Below are 15,641 nucleotides of genomic sequence, written 5' to 3' on the forward strand. Positions count from 1 at the left end.
CAGTCACTGCTCATTGCAGTGTGGTACTTGAGATCCATGGCTGGTGCAACACTGGTGGTGCCTTTGCAGTCCTCCTCCCGAAAAACACCCCTTTCCAGTGGCATCCCTTTTCCTGGTGCTTGGATAATGCTACAGTCTGTGGTATTTGGTCTCACATACAAGGCTCTGCCCACAGGCAGCAGAGGGCCACACCACAATGCAGGAGCGGCTGCTTTCCAATATTCCCCACCAGCTCCATCTGCCCCACATGCAGGGTGTCCCTGTTTGGTGCCAGGAGACCTCAGAGGGACAAACAGGCACACAGGTCACACAGCCCTTGTTGATACTCTCTTTACCCTCTGTCCACATAGAAGAACCCAACCAAAATCCCTCATTCTCAGCACCATGAGACCTGGACTTGCCCCATGCCCAAGTGGTTTAATACCTGTGCTTTCAAAAATAACTCAATACCCCTGAGTGTCAAAATCATGACAGATGTGAATGACACTGCTCACCAGCAATTACAGACAGATAAAACCCAGGCCAACCTGAATAAAACAAAAATATGCCAAGAAAGCCATTCAACATAGGCATGCATTCTTTTAAATATATTGATTCATTTCATCTGAAAGATGATACACTGACTTGTGTCAAAGTGAGCCATGTGGTCCTCATTGCTACTGCAGAGCACTTCAAGATGTTTACCAAACACATACAGACAACACCCCATGACACAAGGAGATACATCTTAAGAGCTGAAATACAAGGCTTGGGAGAACCTGACTGAGGTCTCTCAAGTTGAAAGTTACATTTCAACCACTCTGCCTTTCTACCTCAGATACCAGAAGTCGAAGAAAGAAGAAAAGCAGGCTGGCCAGGGAGGAGGCAGCATTGCCTTTTCACCAGAGAACAAAGAAAGAGACTTCCAAAGATAAAGAGGAAAAATATCAATCCCCAGAAACACCTTACTTGAATTCAAAAGCATCAGAAAGGAAAAAAAAAAAAAAAGATGTAGAGCTCTACACTGTGAGGACACGTCCACTGTTTGGAAAGCATGAAAAAAACTGGATGAAGAAAATGTAACACTTCAGTGTCTCCAAGACAGCTGCAGTGCTCCTTGACTTAACCAGACTTGGCTGCCAGAAATTGGATTTCTTGGCCTCCGCTTTCTTGACTGTAATTTACTCTTCCACAAAGTAAGATTTCAAATTATGCAAGCAGAGTTTAAATCTAAAGAGGTAACATTAAGTTTTTGAAAATGAGTTTGTCTGTGTTGTTAACAATGAGTTTATCCCAAACTTAAAACCTTGGGGGGAACCCAATCAAATGGAATTTTTGCATGACTTCTGGAGTGCATGAAAAATCTGAATTAACAAAAGCATCCAGTAGCAGTGGAGTTAAAAAGTCATTAGCCCCTGGATACACTCTGGCCAGAGCTCCTAAAACATGTGCAGGCTGCAAGCAAAACCACACCAAGCTGCTTATCATTCTGAAGCAAAACTCAAGGATTAGCCTCCCACTGCACATCAGCTGGCCTCCCTGGCTACAGCAGGCACCAGGATTATGTTCACTTCCAAAGCTCACGAGCTTTTGGAATCCAGCAACCTTAGAGCATGAGACGGATGTACATGAAGGAACACCAGCAGCATTTCATAGCTGGATTTACTGAGCATCCCTGAGTTGTTAGACAAACCAGTTTCAATGCCTTGAACGTGGGAGTGCTGAGTAAAAGGAAGATAAACATCCCTCTAAAGATGAGCTTAAAAATGCATATAAAAATATAATTATAATACATCAGGTGTTTACACTTATGTATTGAAGACATTTATTACAAAAAGGCTGTCAGCTCTCATGTAAGAGTAACACATCTGAAAAATAAGAGCAGTCAGAGACTGCAATTTCCCTCAGTCCCATGGAACAGCAGTGAGATGTCTGTTGATGCAGTCTGTTGATGGTCAGAGCCAGCACCAGCAGTTCTGGGGGAAGGGCTGGGATCCCAGTCAGGAACAAGTCCATAAACCCCTGCTCTGAGGAAAAATCCCTCCCAAATACCAGGTGGCAGTATGCAAGTGTGAGAAACACAGCAAAGTCCATCCAGGGGCAGTGGCAAGGGTCACTGAAGACAGCTGCAGCTCTGCCAGGCAGTCCAGCTCTCCTCACAGGGAAGGGCTGCTGAGCACATGGGAGCTTTGTGCATGTCCCTAAGATCCGACTGCTGACAGATGTGTTCTGATAAGATATGGCATCAGTCTAAACTGAAGTGCTCTGCAAAAATATCATTTTTCTTCCCAAACAAACCTCGTACTTGTTCAAACTCCAGAGGCACATCAACAGCGTTTTTCTTTACTTCTTTATCAAAAAGCTACAAAATAAAAACCAGAAAATATTGTCAAAACTCAGTACAAGCTCTTCACCCTAGTAAGACTGCTTACTCTAAAGTCTAAAAACATCCAGCAAACAAACCCTTCAAATAAAAGCCAGCCCTATCACCACTGTTGCTCATGCTATATTATTTAACAGATCATTTTCCTGGTTTGCCCTGGTTCTGGGTAACCACATCAGTGTAGCTCCCTCCCCAGCAGCAAGGCAGATGAACAGGACGTGGCTGCTGCCTCCAGAATCTCCTTTTCTCTGGTTCCAGTCATTCACAAAGGCACAGCAGCATTACCTCATAAGCTGAGAGCTCCAGGAGCCCTGATATGTCATCCTCCATTTCCGACAGGGACTGGTTCAGGACAGCAGCTGCCTTGGCCACATCTGGGTGATAATGGTTCTGGAGAGACTGAGGAAGCAAGACAAACAGGAGATAATCTAAGTGCAGGGTAACACACACCCATCTGCATTCCCACACAGGTGTCTGCCCCTTGTTGGTCAGATCTTTGGTGAACACCAAATTCCATCAGAGCCAAGTTCGCTGCAATGTGCTAGTACAGAGCTTCAAGAAATCCTCATTTCAGGCATCTTTCAAATATGTCAAAGGCTCCTCTCACATGGTCACATGCAGCTCAAGACAAATTCATCCACAGGGCATGCCTACACTGCGTAACCCAATTCTGCTACCTCACGTGCCACATCCAAGCTCCAGCTCCCCAGGATTCCAGCTCCTGCAATCATTCTTGTTGCTGCTTCAGCCCCCTACGCACCCCCCTGATCCATTTCTACAGGATAACCTGGCTCTACTTCCATCAGTGCTTAGCAAGTTCCTCTCTCCCTTCCCAAGCAAATGAGAAGCCTGGTGCATCTACAGCTATTTAGTCTGTTTCAGCTGCGAACTGCAAGCTCAAATGTGTGCTCACAAGCCCCCCACTAATTAGCACGTACAATTTCTCCAGTGTACGGAATCCTTTGCTAGGACAGAAAAGGATGCACAGTAAAAGAACTCATCTCATTTGCAAGACATATGTCAAGCAGGTTCTTATGAGAGGGGCTGCCCACTGCCAACACGTGTCAAGGAAGCAGCAAGAGTGGAAGAGACCCATACCAGACCCAGATGCTCATTTTGGGACGACATACCTGAATCTCCCAGAGAGAGCTCTCCAAAGCCCTGCTTTGAGACGGCTCCTCCTCCTCCATAACATATGGATCTTCTGACATATCTAAGGAAATAGGAGATACAGCGCTAATACCTCCTGTGTGATGAATGTAAACCCAAAGGGAACAGAGGACCAGTGCTGCAGTCAGAGCTGCTCCTTCCCAAGTCTTTTATGGTCCAGGAACAAGCTGACACATCCCAGCACGACCCAAGAGTCACTGCTGGCAGCACTACGGAACCATGTTACTTTTAAGGAGCATAGGAAGTAGGGCATTTGGAATAGCCTTGAACTTACAGCAGGAGCTTCCACAAACTCAAGGGACAGGACAGAGGGATCCTTCCAAACCTCAGAATTGGGATCTCTTCTCTTCCTCCACAGGAATGCTGCTCTTTATGCTGTCTAAAGGCATAACACAACTCCCCTCTTACCTGCTGGCCCTCCTGGTCTGTGCACCAGCACCCTGCAGGCGGGGTGCCTCCGGAAGAGGTTACAGATGAAGGGGATGATCATGAGGAGAGCCTCGGGAGGGGCCGTGAGGGCCAGCCGGGCCAGCCGCTTGATGAACGCCGCCACCAGGTACGCTGGCAAGTGGCTGGGGACAAGGCACAGGAGGGAGCAGCCTGTTAAAGTCCTGGCAGGGAGCCAGCAGCCTCAGCCACCCTAACAGCATGTCAGCTTACAGATCAGGGGGCTCTTCAGACTTTTTTTGCTATGGACTAAAGAGAAGCTTTAGGAATCTTGCTTTCAAGCAGCGGTATAGGGTCTTGTGTGCTCTCTGGAACAAATTTTTGGGGGAATTTACATTCAATGCATGAATAATCTCAGATCACTGTGAGATTCAATCCTGACATGTGGTACCATTGTGCCAAGCACAGTCCATTCTCATGGCAAACTTTATTCGGTCCTTTTATAAACTTCTGAGTGCTTGGCCAGGCAACCTTAGTTATATTCTTCCGCCATTGTTTTGTGAGTTTAATTAATATACAGGCCATGGTGTTAAATTTACATAACGCTTCCAAGCACTGCAGCTGTTAATGGAAACATAAAGCTGCTGTGTAGTGTAAATGTGCAGCATAATTCTTTCCCCCCCCCCCCATGGTAAAAATGCAAATTTCTAACAGCAATCAGCTCATTTAGGCACCTTCTTCACGTCAGAAGAGTCAGGACAAAAGACGACAATTTTCAGTCACTCAGACTTCACTACACCTGCAAGGTTCAACAAAGTCACCCCACAGGTCTTGTCACTCTCCAAAGGACACCAGGAATACAAGGGGTTGGATATTAAGTGCCTAGTGCTGTGTTATTGTTGGCTTATTTTATAACATATGATGGCAACTGTATGAACAGCTGACTACCCAGTTTCTTCCCTGTGTACAATGAACTGACAGCATCAAGACAGGCTGTCAAACACTTCAGTGCTTTACGTCTGCAAAAAGTCATCCATTTATCAACAGCTTTGTAATCTATAAAAAGCCTGCAAATTTTACTTTTCCATATTTACAAAGACAAGACAGCAAATTCGTAACTTCCAGCCAAAGTGGAACAGAGATCAAAAACACATCCATAAGCCCTTGCAGCTCAAACTCTGATAACTAACTGCAATTCTTCCTTTCTGAAAATCTATGGCTGTGAGGCAAATCTTCAAAAATAGCACATGAAAAATTACACGCCACTAAGTAACACTCTTGGATTCGGTTTTCTCTGTAAAAATGTATCTAATGCAGCAGGCACACTGAATACATTATACCCAGACATGTGGGAGACTGTTCAAGAACAGAAAAGCAGGAGGAAAATATGTGAGCATACATAATAAAGATGCTACTTACGATGAAGACAAAAACAGATCGGTCAGGTGGAAAAAGCGAGCTCGGTACTTCACGTGATAGATGGAAGGGTCTAACAGACTGTACAGCTTTTTGTAAAAGTCAGGATACTCCCTGTTGAAAAAAAAGGAAAAATACAACATCCATTAGTGATGTACAGAGGAACTGTGTCTCAATGTTTTTGTGCTTTCATTAAGCCCATCCCAGCCCACTGCTGTGCCCTGTTTAGCTCTCTTAGGCTTCGCTCTACAGTCACCACTTGAAAACAAACTGCAAGGTGAATTTATGGCTCTTGCAGTGCCCAGCCATCTTCAGGGGGTGAAGCCATGTCCACCGACCACAAGTGGTACAGGATGCAATGAAAGGGACACCAAAGACTATGGCTTCACTCTGTAATCAGATCAACGGAAATCGATTTTTAAGTGCTGAGCAACCACAGTCTAGAGAAGAGGATATTTAGGTTCAGTTGTAAAAGAAATCACACAGCCAAAAAAGCTCAGCATCCAAACAGCTGAGCCTCTTGTGCAGTTTGGCTTTCTCACGGGGGAATTTCAAAGCCTGAAGGTGTGGTGAATCCATTTCAGTTCCTCTTACATAAAGACATAAACCCATGTTGCTTTAAACAAAATGCTCTTTTTACTTACAGATTATGCTGATGAATCAGAATAAATAACCCATTTAGGGCTAGAAGACTGATTGCTCCACCTGTAAGAAAGCAGGCAGATATCAACACAATAAAAATAATTAGAAAAAAAAAATCATCCTCAAGTTTTTTATATAATAAAATCTTACCAGAAGGAACACAAAACTGAGCACCTGAAATTAGAGCCAGTGTGATGGCTGGAAGGTGAAACAATTCTATCTACACCCTTACAGAGGCTCTCAAGTTTCTTACAAAGATTAAGCTGTAGCTTGGCAGAACAAATGTTCAATGACTGAGACACATGAATGTGCTGTTTTAATTCCTCAACAAAGCCACACTGGGGAGGCAAAGGTCTGCCCAGAAAGGACATTTCTGTAGGAACCTGTGGATGCAGCCCAGGTATCAGCAGCACTGGCTGAACCCTATATTTAAAATAAATCACTCCAGTATTCTACTCTTCCCAAAGCCTTAAATATGATTTTCCTTATACACAAGGAGCAATCACATTGACAAACACAGGTAAAATCATCTCACTTTCAGAGACAATGGAGTTCACCCTAGTTCCTTAGCTCCATCCCAGCCCAAAGTACACGTATTCCATCATCCAGGCCGTGGTGCTGCATCCAGCAGAGCTTCCAAGTCCATCTGTCCCATTCTGCAGGTACCACAAAGGATAAAAGGCTGTTCTCACTCACCTATGCCATAAGCCACTGTCAGGAAGTCCATCATGAGAGTGGGCTCGTTCATGTAAGGCAGGACAGAGTCGTGCAGAATGACAAGAACCTTTTTGTAAAGGCCAGTGGGCAGCTGTGAAGGACAAAGCCACACAGTGAAACAAGCACTGCAGGGAGAACTCGGAGAGCAGCAGCAACCTGTGGCTAAAAAGACAATGCACAAGCAGAAGGGAACATGCCAGGACAATACAGAACAGCTTGCAGCAGCAGTTCCCAAATGGGAGAGTTTACAAGTGACACCAACTTAAGTTCATTCAAGAAGCAGGTGCTCACAAGTAACAGTGTCATCACTCAGATGGGGAAAATCACCAGGAGAAAGGCTGGGGAAGCTTCAGCTTGTGAGCAGACATTGTTATGCTGCAGATCACCCTTATGGGCACACATGCTAAAGGTGGGGAAAAAAGGATGAGAGTAAGGAAAGAAACAGGCCAAATATGAGGTCGTGTTTCTTGGCAGAGTGAAATGATCACTGGGATGTTCTCATCCAACATTCAAAACTGGGGTCCTGCCAGCAGCTCCGCGCAAGGCTGGACACAATTGCTAGGGAGCAGCAATCCTTAAAGAGTGATGCAGATCAGTGGCAGAAGTAACACTCACCTTGTGCTTCAAAAAAGTCAGCCACATTCTTTCAAACACCTGCCTGTGTGCCTTAAAACAGAATTGCAAACACAGTTAAACACACTGCTGTAGACAAAGCTCTATTTCAAGCAGATAAAATTTCACTTCTAATGCACCAAAGGAACAGTTACCTGCAGCTTTGAAAGTTTCAACTCCTCACGGTTATCTAAGAAGAAAGGGAAAACAGATGTTGAACTTGAAATGGATGTTTAAAAAATTAAGATGACCTTTATTTATGCTAAAAGTTTCGGCTGAAGTACTTATCTTTTTACATGACAGACCCCTCTGTAGACTGAGTAATGTGGATTTTTAACACTGTTTAGAATCAAGTGATCAAAGAAGCAGATAGTCTTCATCAGCAAACAATAATAAATTTACACACTAAAAATCTTAAACCTGATTTTCCTTTTCACACACAGTTCATCATGCAGAGTTTACTAACCTTGCTTGACCATAAATTTGACCATCTCAGACTCTTTGTTTGGCATGTTAATGGGTGAGATGAGGGAAAATACATTCTGCTGGTAAAAAGGCAGCGGCCTCTGAGAAAAAAGCATATTAACAAACATGAAGCAAGTTCCACAACAGACAGCAGGATGCTGGACTTCAATATTGCCCTGTTTCCAAGTACTGGATATATTTAGGAAAGAGAAAGGGAAAGTGTTGATGACTGAACTACATGCTGGTATATTCTCTATTGCTGCATTTAACTCAGTATTACTTGTTTCTTCAACACAAAACTTGTCTCTGTACTAATTCTGGTTTGACAAAACTGGTGGATCCAGTAAAGGAAACAGATTGTTCCTCTGCACCAGAGTAAAGAGAATTAAAAGTTCTCTGTGTGTCACCCAAACTGTAGAGATTTGGGTAAAACAGAAGCTACAGCTTAGACCAGAAAGAACAACAGTATGTGTCTTGAAATACTTTTAGTTTCAGAGTAAAGCCAGTCTTGGCATACTGACACACACAAGAAGAAAAATCAACGCCTTCAATGGGCACATTCCTTTCTCTGGCTTCCAAATATTTTCATATACCACTAATCCCACCTTGCTTCACCCACAGGATACACAACCCAGAGCAGCTCATCCAGAGCCACCTGACCAGTACCAATTCGTTACCTCCTTTGTCTTTTGCATGACTTGCCCAATGCTGGCAGTGACAGCCTTCATGACAAAGTACCGCACATCGTCGTACTCCATGTACTCCTGAAAGCGGGAGATCAGGAGTGAGGCGTCCTCGTGGATGGGAAGCAAACCATCAACAACTACCTAACAAAGGATTTGGAAAGGAAAGCAACAAGTCAGTCTCTTACCCCACTGGAGCAGAGAGTGAGATGGTTGAGGGGACATGAGTTCATGTGCCATCAGGTCACTGACAGAAGGCACTTTTCAGTTCTGCAGCTTACCTTAAGAAGGTCACAAGGAAAAGTTAAAGTTCCCTTCCACTCTATTTTGATCAATGGATATTGTGCCTCCAACTCGACAAACTTCATGAGCGTGCAGAGTGCCAACTCCTTTAAAAAAAAAAAAGCAACATCACCAAAAAAACCCACCTAAACAAGGACACCAGGGGGCAGACCCAAAGGAGGCAACTTTCAAAAAGAGGAAGAATGAACTAAGATATTATTCCCTGAGAAAGCTGCAGGCTGGCAGCTGGTGAGCCAGAGAACCAGGGCTGTCTTACAGCACTGCCCGTCCACCCACACTGAAATATGGGGCGATAACCTCAAGGAACCGCCCCCGCCGTGAAGCCGTGGGTCAGCAGCGGGCTCAGGACCTACCTTGACCTGGAATGCGTCGTGCCCCATGAGCTCCCCCAGGCAGCCCACGCAGTCCCTGTAGCGGTGCCTCATCCATATCCTGTACTTGTCCTCGGCGCTGTAGTTCTCTGTGAGGACAGACACACACCGACAGGCTGGGCTCGGCCAGGGCCGCGCCTGTCCCGGGCAGCGCCGCGGGGCCCCGCTCCGTGCTCACCGGCCAGAGAGGCGTCCTGGTCCGGCAGCGGCCCCACGAACAGCTCCCGCCGCTCCAGCAGCGCCCCGAACAGCCGGCTGCAGGTCCTGGCGGCGCTCACGATGTCCTCCGGCTCCTCCTGGCCCTGGGGAACAGCGTGTCAGAGCGGCGGCCCGGCCCCGCTGCCCTCCCTCAGCGCGCTCCCCTCGCCCGGCCCGGCCCGGCCCGGCCCGGCCCGCACCGCCAGCGGCTCCAGGAGCTCGAAGACGCGGTTGGCGCTGGAGCGGCTGCCCAGCACGGCCTCCAGGCAGGCGGCGAGCGCGGCCTCCCGCGCCATGCTGAGGCGGGCGGCGAGAGGAGAGAGGAGGAGCCGCGGCCGCTCCGCCCGCAGGCGGGACCGGGGCCGGGATGGGTCCGTCCTCCCACCCACCACCGCCCGTCCCGCGGGGTAACCCGGCCCAACCCGCCCTTCTCCCCCGGGACAGAAGGCAGGACGAGGCGGCGGTATAAAAATGTACACTTTATTACACCTTCAGGTAGGATACAGCACTATTCCTTATCATCCTACTGGGTCGAGTACAAATGCTCATCACTTATGTACAGGTTGACTTCCTAACACACTCCTGGGAGAAAGACACATCGAAAGGAAAAAAAAAATAATTAGAAGAAAAAAAAAAAAAAAAGGTGACTTTTTATCTTCATCAACTGACCTAAACAAGAAACAATCGCCTCTTTAGACACCAAATCAGACCAGTACAACGATGCAGCCAACAGCTCTCCCACTGCTGGATCTGTTCCCCCCCACCCCGACTTTCATGCACATCATAAAAGCTAAACACTTAAAAGTAAAACTGGGGCTAACTAAGCAATATTTTTGGATGAGCAAGGCTATACTGTACACAGTGTCACTATCCATTACCACTGCATTTGCTTTGCATTTTAAACTACTCCGCTGCCAGCAATGCCAGCTCCCTGGCTGGCCGTAAAGTTTAGGGGATGGCACATGCCAGTGGTTAGCAGGGTCAGGGGAATACTACTGCATGCAAAAACAGCTTAAAAAAAAATCAAAATGCCCTTGTATTTGTTGACAGAGAATAAAAGGATGCAGGACAACAGAGGTATAAAATAAAAAAAAAAAAACAAACCAGGAACGCTGCCTGAGCCAATGTTTACATTTGTGATCTGAACAGAATGGGCTGTACCTATCACAACTAAGGCAGAGGAGCTGGCTGAGAATTCTTTCTTGTTTAAGCCATGTGTATTGCCAAGTACCAAGTGTGGACATACAGAAGTAAAAACTAAATATATGCTTTTCTTGCCCTTAAAGAGGCTCCCCTCGTAAAAGAGTAAAAAGATCACAGAATGGAAAAATAACTTTAAAACCATTTCAGAAAAGGAATGTTGTAATTTTGTCTGGATTTTACATGTTGTGCAGTTTTATGGCCAAAGTAAAATAAATCCCTTCCAGCCACCATGGGCTTTTTGATTCCTCAGTCAGTGCTGTTTGCAAAGTCTGTTATTCATTGTATGCAAGAAAAGTAAAGAAACCCCCCACAGTTCTATGCAGCTTTTTGCTTTTTTTTTCTCCGTAACAATAAGGCAAACTGATTTGGAGGAAGAGGCCACGCTCTATTCACATCCAAAATACCCACCTGAAGATACATTCATCGTTAGCTTTAGTAAAAGAATAGTACAAAAGTTAGATCTTACTCTTTACACAGTTGAAGAATTAAGTCTTAGATTTAATTTCACTATTCTCCCCTTCCCCCAGCCCCCCACCCCCCAAGCTGAAAGCCGTGTAAAAAGTACTGAACATTTAAACATGTTGCAAGAGCAGAATGAAACTGAGAGATTCGATTTTATCAGCTGGAGAATTTTTGTGACAGAAGTCCCATGAGAAACAGCTATGGATCATCTGTTTAGCTGTATCTACTGAACAACTCTTTTACAAAAAAAAATGGGCTACACTTTAATACACATCTACTATCAACACAGTATTTACTCAGCTCATGCCTAAAATATCCATATTTTAAAGTGAAGTATGAGAATGAGCACACAGGTTGGGTGATTCAGTAAACTGTACACAAAAACTACTAACAAACATTTTAAAAGACTTACAAAAATGGAGAATGAAACTTTTTTTTCGTTTTTAATTACATATACTTACAGGTTTTCACATTTACTGGCTAAACTTTGCAGGGAGCACTTCAAGTCTGTGTTAGATCTTCCAGGAGTATTTACCACAGGGAAGAACAACACAGAGCTTTTGTACAGATGGAAAATACCGTGCTGTATCAGCCACACCTGGTTCTTTGTGTGGCTTCACTGTGGGTACTGAGCACACACTGAACTACAGCAAGGAGCTGCATATTCCCACAGGCAGGTGTGGCATTCCAACACAGGTGGATTTTACTGACATTTATGGCAGATCACCATTCCACTTTTGAGAAGCTGGGCAGAATTTAAACCTAAGTAATGCTTGCTTTATCTGGTTTGAATGAGCACAGAGAACACAGGCAGAATGCATCTTGTACAGAGTTTGAGTGCTGAACAGTTGCTAATACACTGAAGTTACATGTGAGTTTCCATGTTTAAATGTTCACCAGCAAGAAACCTTCTGCTACAAAAAAAAAAAAAAAAAATAGAGGCATTTTGTCTTCATTTGGATGTTTGGAGTAGCTTCTCACTTGTCTCAGCAAACACAAAATACTGTGTTTCCCTGTTATTGCAACAGTTCAACTTGGTTTAGTAGGTGCCTTTAATCTGACAGTTGGTGTCCTCATTTGTACTTTTGCTTGCTGACTCTGGGCTTCAGGTGTTGCTGGTGTCTGGGCTGGGTTCTGTACACCTGGAGCCTGAACCTGGGGAGATGCTGTGGTCACCACCTGCTGCTGTATCAGTTTCTGCTGCACGACCTGAGCAGTAGCAGTGGTTGCAGGGATCACCTGAACCTGCTGTTGACCTGCTGTCGTCTGAGAAAGGGTCACAGTCTGGGGCTGAGCTTGTACCTAGACATCAGGATGAAAAGGCAGTTACAAAAGAATAGTTTGGCATTAAACTGAGCATTCATTACATGTCTGCTCTACAGAAGGAATCCTACTTATTTAGGTATTTGCTACTGACAAACGTCTCAGACAAAGATTCTGAGAACACAGGCTCTGTGGTTTCATTGAGAAACACCATTCTGTCACATTTTCTAGAGCCTTATAAATCAGAACTAAGAGCCAAGATGCCTGTAACTCAGGTCTCTGCAGTGCAAATCCAAGGACATATTCTCAGATACATCCAGAAGGCAGATGAAAGGTATAGAAACCCAACTAGATATACAGAAAAATTCCTGTACTGCAGAAGTGAAGGAACAGAGAAAAGAACAGAGGGGCAGCCAGAGGACCAAGAAGGTTAAAATGCACCCATACTGTGACAATAAATACAGCCACTGAGGCTTCCCACCAGTCTCTGCCATTACTCTTTCAGAGTACAGCTGCCAGTCTCTATTGCCAGTTTAGGGTAGAATAGTTTGAACTCCATTCAGAACTCTAATTTTCATAGCTCTACCCAGAGCAAGGGAGAAAAAAAACCAATGTCTCCTTGTTCAGAGAACAAGGTAATGAAATCCAAGCAGCTTCAGCTGACTTTGTCCAATGCAGAAGCCAAACAAAGCTACAAGGGCTTCTCCAGGGGAAAAATTAACTCTTGAATGATCCAAAAGGAATCCACTGGGAAGCACTAAAAATGCAGGTAAAAAGAAAGCCATATACACACATAAAGACCAGTTTTAAAAATATTTATCATGGCCTAAACCTGCTGCCACTGAAGTCACTGGTGTAGATGGGAGGAAAACTATTTGTCTTTTTGCCACAGACTTCAACAGTCCTAGAGTTATGCCACCACTGATGACTTCTGAAAATGATCTAGGAGCTCTTCCTGACTACAGAGGGCAACTCAACTTGTGTTGGCTGATGAGGTTTCTACTCCCTGCTGTCTACTTTGCCCTTGAAGCATTGACATCTGAGGTGATTATCAGACAGCTTACACCACTTTATCACCACTTTAAGATAAACGCTCACAGATTTTACTCTGCACTAAAACACTGCACTGTAAACTGTGGCAGATTAAGAGTCAAAAGGCCCAGAATTTTGTGCACCAAAGGCAAGAACTTCATCCACCCTCCAAAGTTAAATCATTCCTGCTAATCAACTGCCTAAGTTACGCCTGTTGCTAATGATCTGGACAACATTGTTCTAAACAGTGTTAATTAAACTGTTTGGTCATTAGGGGAGGGGAATCAAACCATCTGACCTTCTCCTGCCTAAGCCCTGTTACCAGCACACATTTGGAAAAGCTACCTCACTGTTCTGACTTTTACAGAGCACTTGGCACAGCTCTATGAACTGAAACAGAACAACTTGTAACCTTTAATTTGTCCTAGTTTTTGTAGAAAAAGCTCAGACGGTGCTCATTAATTCAATTATTTGCTATATTGACTATACATCACCAGAAACCAATTTTTAAAAATCCTTTCAGCTCTAGAAAACACTTTTTTAAATCTGTTTTTCAGCTTATCTACAGTGATGAACAAGCATTGCTGCATCTACCAAAGTTTTAGACTAGAAAATATACCTCAACTGATTCAGTATTCAAGACTTATTTTTATAGAAAGGCACTTGTTATATCCTTTAAAAATACTACCTATGCCACACATAAAGTGAAAAATACACACATTCAAAAAAATGAGCTGCTTTAAGGGTCATGTTTCTAGTGACGTATTTGACAAAAGCAAAACCTACCTGTTGGGAAACTGAAACCATCTGCTGAATGTTGGCAACAGTAGCCTGTTGCTGGACCACTTGTGGGAGTTTTGCAACCTGCAGTGACATGAAATAAAGAAAGATTGGATCAAAATAAAAAGCTGCTGATAGCAGCAAAACACCACACCTAGCAAAACTTCTACCAAGGGAAAACCTTTCCAAAGGCCTGCTCATGGTAAGTTGCAGCCTGGCACTTTCAGTGAAGCTGAATGTTTGGGAAACATTTTAGATTCGTGAACTGAAGAACTTAACTAGGGGAAGAAGAGAAGACATATTCTCAATTTTAACTGCAACATACTCATTTCCTCCTAACTACCTATAAAATTGAAGAAAAGCACACAAGTTCCAATGGGTTAAATTATCTGGCATATACTTTTGAAAGAGTAAGGCTTCCAACTCCTAACCCCCTTCTTTTTCCTTGGTTAGACTGACGCAGTTACACAGAAAAGAAAATATGTGAGTTGTCACCTACTCTTGGCTGCCAGAAATTAGGCTGTGAGGCAGCACCAGAAACAGGAAAATCTCTGGCTGAATTTTCCTTAGTAAACACAGTATGGAATCCCTTGCCTAACAAAAAGGAGTGACTCAATTATTTTATTTCAAAGAGGAAAGGTGAACTTACAGCTCATAGTTCCTCTGACCTGCTGTAAGACTGCATATTCCGCACCAACGAATTTTATTAAAAAGTCAATTTAAACGAATGTGTGACTAGAATTAAAATGAGTGGGTGCTGAATTCTACCTCACCTGTCATCTTTGCAATTCTCCAGTGCCAGTACAGTTTAAAGGTGTAAACCTGCGTTACCTGTACCTGAATCTGGGCCTGTACTTGCTGGGTTCCACCTGGTTTCTGGGTTTGGGAAATTGGAGTCGTTAAGAACTGTGTTTTAATGGCAGGCTGTGTAGCATAAGTTACTTTTTGCTGCTGTGAAGTCTGCTGTTGGGTCTGGACTGTAACCTGTTGAGCATTTATCTGCAGAAAAGAAAAAAAGGCATCAATGACTATAAAAAATACCTGTATTTTAAAGAATATGTATGTAGATAGCAAGTTTAATTACATTTAATTATTGAAAAAAAAAATTCTCCCAGAATTAGCAATAACTAAATGAGCACTAGGTGAAAGCTTTCATGCATTTACACAAGTATTGAGAATTAAAGTATTTAATGAAAAAGTTCTCTCTTACACACAACACTCACACAACAATGCACTTACTAAAAACTACCAACCAACCAACTGCTTTACAGAAAAAATGAAACACCTGAGAACCTGTTCTCTCTAGATATACTTAAGATTCACCCCTAAAAATCCTGACTGACTCTCTAGGAGTGTCCTGGTAATCCAGAGTCAAAGCTTTACAGCCACAGAAGCACTGCATAACTGAATGGGAGAGCAGACAACAGTACCTTTTGCTGCACAGTAGCTTGTCCCTGTGCAACCTGGGGCTGGATGGCTTTCTGCTGCTGTGCTGCTTGGTGGTGCTTGAGTTTTAGCAGCTGCTGGACATGCAGTGGCTGTGCAACTACTGTCTGGCCTCCTGAAAATTACAGA

The 15,641-nt window shown here is 44.1% G+C and overlaps 2 protein-coding genes across 3 annotated transcripts in view; both read right to left on the bottom strand.

The window, feature by feature from the left end:
- Positions 1-1,780: 1,780 nt before the first annotated feature.
- Positions 1,781-9,656, bottom strand: NOC4L (nucleolar complex associated 4 homolog). Its single transcript, XM_048323152.1, has 15 exons — positions 9,527-9,656; positions 9,307-9,430; positions 9,111-9,217; positions 8,736-8,843; positions 8,449-8,598; positions 7,773-7,872; positions 7,462-7,496; positions 7,310-7,360; positions 6,674-6,785; positions 5,980-6,040; positions 5,339-5,449; positions 3,941-4,104; positions 3,493-3,575; positions 2,648-2,761; positions 1,781-2,341 (listed from the first exon to the last, which is right to left on the bottom strand). Exons 1-15 carry the CDS (start codon positions 9,620-9,622, stop codon positions 2,225-2,227), a joined length of 1,533 nt encoding a protein of 510 aa, XP_048179109.1. The 5' UTR covers positions 9,623-9,656; the 3' UTR covers positions 1,781-2,224.
- Positions 9,657-9,790: 134 nt separating this feature from the next.
- EP400 (E1A binding protein p400) overlaps positions 9,791-15,641 on the bottom strand; it is a 47,831-nt gene continuing 41,980 nt past the window's right edge. For both annotated transcript variants that reach the window (XM_048322401.1, XM_048322400.1), the window contains 4 exons: positions 15,497-15,627; positions 14,898-15,065; positions 14,073-14,150; positions 9,791-12,293 (listed from right to left, as the gene is read on the bottom strand). In XM_048322401.1, coding sequence (XP_048178358.1) covers positions 12,021-12,293; positions 14,073-14,150; positions 14,898-15,065; positions 15,497-15,627 — 650 coding nt within the window. In that variant the 3' untranslated portion in view covers positions 9,791-12,020. The remainder of the gene's footprint in view (positions 12,294-14,072; positions 14,151-14,897; positions 15,066-15,496; positions 15,628-15,641) is intronic.

This window comes from Corvus hawaiiensis, chromosome 18 (genome assembly GCF_020740725.1).
Source record: "Corvus hawaiiensis isolate bCorHaw1 chromosome 18, bCorHaw1.pri.cur, whole genome shotgun sequence".
NCBI classification, from domain to species: domain Eukaryota; kingdom Metazoa; phylum Chordata; class Aves; order Passeriformes; family Corvidae; genus Corvus; species Corvus hawaiiensis.

What these genes read in the sequence shown, in the direction of transcription:
- NOC4L (XM_048323152.1), bottom strand. Translation starts at nt 9,622, where the DNA reads ATGGCGCGGGAGGCCGCGCTCGCCGCCTGCCTGGAGGCCGTGCTGGGC. An exon ending in CAGACCAGGAGGGCCAGCAG is followed by an intron (nt 3,576 to 3,940) that starts GTAAGAGGGGAG and finishes CTATTTCCTTAG; the next exon opens with ATATGTCAGAAGATCCATAT. An exon ending in GCTCTCTCTGGGAGATTCAG is followed by an intron (nt 2,762 to 3,492) that starts GTATGTCGTCCC and finishes TTGCTTCCTCAG; the next exon opens with TCTCTCCAGAACCATTATCA.